This window comes from Salvelinus namaycush, chromosome 28, assembly GCF_016432855.1.
Source record: "Salvelinus namaycush isolate Seneca chromosome 28, SaNama_1.0, whole genome shotgun sequence".
NCBI lineage: Eukaryota > Metazoa > Chordata > Actinopteri > Salmoniformes > Salmonidae > Salvelinus > Salvelinus namaycush.
The window spans coordinates 22,740,313-22,746,073 of NC_052334.1; the positions used below are offsets into that span (position 1 = coordinate 22,740,313).

Sequence of the window (5,761 nt, forward strand, 5' to 3'; positions counted from 1 at the left end):
AGAAATCAGGTGTTGGGCGGATAATGGCCGAAGCGCGCCAGGAGTCAAGGACAATGGCTGCGGCCCGTGCAGGCAGGGGTCAGGCTCACAGTGGCTATAATGCCAACCCTGTCTGTCTCCTTTATGCTTTATGAAGCTCCACCAACCCATCTACTGCTGAAGCTAGTGGAGAGTGGAGTAACTACCAGGCTTTATAGACATTGTGCAGTGGTTCCGCAGTAAGTGTCAGATATAGTTAATGGTTTCACTGTTTCCTGCTGTCCTAGGCTGTGTCTCGGTGCTTTTGCAACTGAGCTTTTGTTATCACTGCTGTGGTGGTAAAGAAAGGCATCTTGGGTAAAATATGCTGGTAAGTGTGAAATGGCTACTGGGGCTATGAAGGGTCAATCTGGAGAAATTAGAATCTAAGGTTAAACATGTGAGTGCATAAAACATACACTGTAGGTTGTCACCAAATAAGTGCCCATGTTTCTTTCTCTCTATGATATGGTCAAATGCCAAAATGACTGTGATTGCTGTAGATGAATCCAACTGTGAACCAAAGGTTATGACAAAGACGCCTGACATTATCCTGGAGGTGCCAATTGGTACGTATTTATTTACATTATTAATGTCAATGATTTGATTTCATTCTGATGTGTTAACACTATGGTCAGTTGGCTATGATAGCTAGTCTTTTACAGTTCTCTTGGATATTTACAAGGGTGTGAAGCCTTTCTCACAACAATACACATTTCCTTCCATGCTAGTTGCCATTCTAGTTGATATCACTGAAAAGCTTCAAAGTTAATTTAGCACAAAAATGTCACGTCTCCTCCAAATGCTAGTTGTGTGACTTGCCCGATTACACTGTCTGATTGTTGTAGTCTACAATATAATATGTTTATACAGTATGCTTGTGTTTTATTATAATGGGCCGATAGATACTCAAAAGCACTGTTCTCGTTTGGAAACATCTTAGGCGTGATTGTAAATTCTAGGTTAGACCAGGGTAAATGCACAGATCTGACTATCCTACGACCTTTGTGTTTTCTTGTTTCAGCTGTGGATGGCCATATCGTCCACTGGATTGAGAGCAAGGCCATGTTTGGGCATGACCACAGCCATTGCACCTACCCGAACAAGCAGTTCTGGAGCGACTGGAAAATGTATGTCTTCTCATTGGAATCCATTCTGCATCACCAAACCTACAGTATACTATGCTTGCAATACACTTTCTAACATCTCCCAAACATTCCCTTTTCATATCATTAGCCGCTCCCCCCTTTTAAAGTATTCTGAAGGCAGGTCATATAGTTGTGTTATTGACAACTTCCTTCCAATGCAGGCCATGTCCAGTACAAACCTCCACACAGTGTAACATGACCCACTTCCTCCCAAAGAGGCTCAACGTATGAGCATACATGTAGTAGGACTACATTACAACACTAGTCACATCCATCCTGGTCCTGGGGTCTGAATGAACATATATGTTGTAGGACTACATTACAACACTAGTCACATCCATCCTGGTCCTGGGGTCTGAATGAACATATATGTTGTAGGACTACATTACAACACTAGTCACATCCATCCTGGTCCTGGGGTCTGAATGAACATATATGTTGTAGGACTGCATTACAACACTAGTCACATCCATCCTGGTCCTGGGGTCTGAATGAACATATATGTTGTAGGACTGCATTACAACACTAGTCACATCCATCCTGGTCCTGGGGTCTGAATGAACATATATGTTGTAGGACTACATTACAACACTAGTCACATCCATCCTGGTCCTGGGGTCTGAATGAACATATATGTTGTAGGACTACATTACAACACTAGTCACATCCATCCTGGTCCTGGGGTCTGAATGAACATATATGTTGTAGGACTGCATTACAACACTAGTCACATCCATCCTGGTCCTGGGGGTCCTTGAGAACTTCTCAGAGCTGGCTGCCTCGCTGTGGCTGGATTGTTTTTCCAGAGTACACAACACATTGTTTAAGAATGGAAACAGAGTAACATAAGGGTGATTAATCCCTTACATCTGTTGTCATAAGAACCCCTTGACAGGAACGAGAGACGGGGGGCTGGATGGTCCCACACTGGGGAGGAACAGAGGCGTGCTGCCCGTCTCATGTAATGGCCCCTCTGTCAGACCTCAACCACAATGCAACATACATGCAGTACAGGACCTCTTGTCATTGTCTCTGAGTAGCACTTGCACTCCAGGCATCTGCCAGGGAGTCTCTGAGAGGGAAGCCAGGCCCACGACATCTCCCTCGAGGAGGATACAAACTTTGAAAACAAACTGTAGCGGCAGTGAAGGGGAAGAGAAGTGAGGTATGTGGGGGTGTAAACAGCTGTTCGTGGATTCAGCTTTCTCAGAAGTTAAAAGTATTTTCTTATTATATACAGCAAATGTACAAATGGTGCTCAAGGAGAAATCCTTAGTCCTTGGGTTGTACTGGTGAAATGATTGATGATGTGTACCGGAGCGTCATTCACAGCGTTGTGGCTCATATAACCTATAGCGTCCCTCTGAGTGCCCACTCACTCGCCCTGTGGCCATCAGAGGCTTCTCTTACTCCCTCACCTTGGTGATGGCTTCCGTAGCGCCTGGCACCATGGAGACCTCACCTTGCAGGTTTACTAACTAGGCGACCGACACAACAACCAAGTGTGCTTGTGTGTCAGGGCATGGCAGAAGCGAAATGAGGAACCAAAGCGCTCGCGCGTGGCCTCTCCCTCTATCCTGGCCTCAACCATGGCTTCCAAACTCACTGAGCCTGAAAGGGCGACCCTACCACCCCGCTCCTGATGCTGTGACTGCTACAGCCCCAGCCCCCCTCAGCTGTGACGGCTGGCTGACACATAGTGACATGGCGGGCCAGTGCCGGAAGGTTCCAGATTCTCCATGCTGTGACCAGAGAACAGGCAGAGCCCGGCTGTGTGGAGAGGCTGCAGCAGGGAGAACATAGACACAGTTGTCACTTTGTCAAAAGGTCATAATGGCAGAGTAATATGATTGGGCCTATCTGATTGCCAGTAGTGTGATAATGACAGTTATGATTGACAGCACTTTGTCAGTTTTGTACGTCTATCACAAATATAATCACTTGGATTATGTTGATGATATTACTGATATTTATATTAAAACGTAAATTAGGCAATTGAGGTGAACGGCATGGATTGTTATACAGCAGGAGAGCGTTAAGCATGTTTATAGACAAATGACTTCCTGATTGACTTAACAGATGCCATTAGCCCAAACATCTGTCTTCCAGGGAGGATGATTCAACAAAGTACTGAGCAGTGAAATTAGAGAGACTAGCAGGATGCCAAGGTCATAATCAACAATGTGTTTTATTTTCTCAGTCTAATATATATTTTGGGGGAAATGGCATGCAGGGGAGGGGGGAAGCGCTCTGCTGTGGCATTTGATAGTATTGGGGACCCCAAGAACCCACTCACTGGAGTGTGACATTCAAAGGCCCATCACCTTTGATGGCTGACATTTTTAGTAGGCCACATTAAAGAAGCACCTTTAAGAAAGTTTGTTGACCAGAAAAAAGCTTCGGTCGGGATCCAGAACATTCCTAGACCATGAGGGGATGACCAGCATTTAATAAGAAAACACTTGAATCAGAACTGTCTCAGTCAATCAACTCTGGCATCATATATGAGTCAAAGTTTGATTCCTATAAGATCCTATGATTAGTACCACAGGCAGCACGACACGGCAGCAATAACAACAGACTGAGACTCTGAGGTCCATGTATCCTAGTCTGTTGTTGTACGGACGAAAATAGCACATCTACCTGCTTCAACAGAAGCGCATTGTATTAGACTAGAGTTATGGCATATAGACTGATTGTAAGATGGCTGCTCTAAGCCTAAGAACCTAAGAAATCTGTTCATTCCAATCTTCATTGGTATTCAGTGCAGCGGCCTTGTCGGGGTGCATTAAGGAACTGACAGTGTAGATCCCATCATGTCAGCCAGCGGCCTGGTCAGATAAACGCTGCCGTGTCAAAAAAATGTCTGTCCCTTCAGACCCCACCTTTCCCAGCACCCTTGTAATTTTTAATTGACATTTACTGCTGACATTTTGTATGCTCTCCCTCATATTGTTAGGCCTGCATCGTAGAGTCTGAGAAGCATGAGCTGCCCCTGCACTTGTGTGTGTTTGTGTTGAGGGAGGAAGGCAATGAATCTGGGGTCACTGCATTGTTTGCAATCACAACCATGTCAAGCCACAGAGAGGGAGAGCAAACGAGAGAAGGGGAGGGAGGGAGGGAGGGAGGGAGGGAGGGAGGGAGGGAGGGAGGGAGGGAGGGAGGGAGGGAGGGAGGGAGGGAGACAGAGAGAATGATGGGGTGACATCATTCTCCCTTCTCTTCTCATTAGCGGTATCATTTCATGTGACGGGTCCTGGAGGGCTCAGGGCCTTTGTTTGTCCATTCCTTCATTCCTTCATTCCTCCAAGACAGGTTCCAGTGGAGCCAGTCCAAGCCCTTTGGTTTCTCATCAACATGACCTTGTAATACCACCACCACATTGTTTATGACTTCACTACTCCTGACTGACGTTTACAGTGATTTGTTTATTTTTTCATGTATTTTACCCCCCTGCCTTTTAACCAAACTCCAGCACACAGAGCTTGCGTTAATTGTTCTTTGTTTGCCCTCCAGTCTTACAAAGTGAGCAACGGCTGTGTGTGTCCTCGAAACTAAAACGACATAACTAATTTTCCCTCCAAAGCCCTCACCAACAGCATTCATCATCCAAACAATAGTCTTGCCAACACACTAACCTCATATTCAACCTCTCTTTAGTGGAGTGAGGGGTAATGATGCTGAGCCGAGGCTCCGCCTCCAAGAACAGAGAAGAAACTGCCTGGGGGAAAAAAATTGTTTAGGCCCAGTGCCTGGATGAGATGGCACGGCATCTCCACGGCAGCCATTGGTCTCCTCTACCCATCAATCTCTGCTGGTGGCGTTCCAGACTCCGAGGCAGACAGAGAGGAAAGGCAGCCCTACTGACAGACGGGCAGATCATTGAGATATCCATCTCCCCCAACTATCAGAGTTGCATAAAAAGGATTCACTTGCCGGTGAATATTAAAAACATAATGAGCCTGCTGTGTGTTTTAGGAGAGGTGGGTAAGGTTAAACGGAACACGGCATGAAATGAAATATGGGCCCCGTGTTGCCCAAGGAACTGCCCCACCTCTGCCCCCCAATGAAGATGTAAATCAATTGTTGCCCTAATAAATACTGGGTGGTGGTGATAACAGGAGAGAATATGTCTCTGCTGTGTAATCAATGTGTTTCTTCTAGACGTACAGTCATTTATTATTCAGACGTTGGTTGGCAATTAGCCTTTGTCTATCTGAATTACAGCTGTAACGATTATGGAATTTTGGGTAATGGTTAAATGTCATGGAAATGGTCACAGTTATTGTCATTTTTGGTGAATTATTTTTTGAGCTTGTAATGCATCATAATGCATCTTTGAAAATGAGCTATGACATACAGTACCTAATGAATACAACACAGCTTTTGTGACACCCCTGTCAAAAAAACAAATGGATTTGACCGCTTGAAGCTTCTCCTCCCGACCGTGCCATTCCGCTTGTAAAATTATTACAAACTTTACCCACTTCCTGTAAAAATGAAATACTGCTATTGGGTAAACTATATTGACTTGTATATGAAGTTGAAACCCCCCTTCAAATAAAATGTATGTATTAAGACAAGTTTGGCAATCA

At 45.1% G+C, this 5,761-nt stretch overlaps 1 protein-coding gene across 1 annotated transcript in view; it reads left to right on the forward strand.

Annotated features, from left to right (window-relative positions):
* Positions 1-502: 502 nt before the first annotated feature.
* Positions 503-5,761, forward strand: part of LOC120023269 (CDAN1-interacting nuclease 1-like) — a 46,443-nt gene continuing 41,184 nt past the window's right edge. The window contains exons 1-2 of the mRNA XM_038967306.1: positions 503-587; positions 1,043-1,148. Of these exons, the coding sequence (XP_038823234.1) occupies positions 503-587; positions 1,043-1,148 (191 nt within the window). The remainder of the gene's footprint in view (positions 588-1,042; positions 1,149-5,761) is intronic.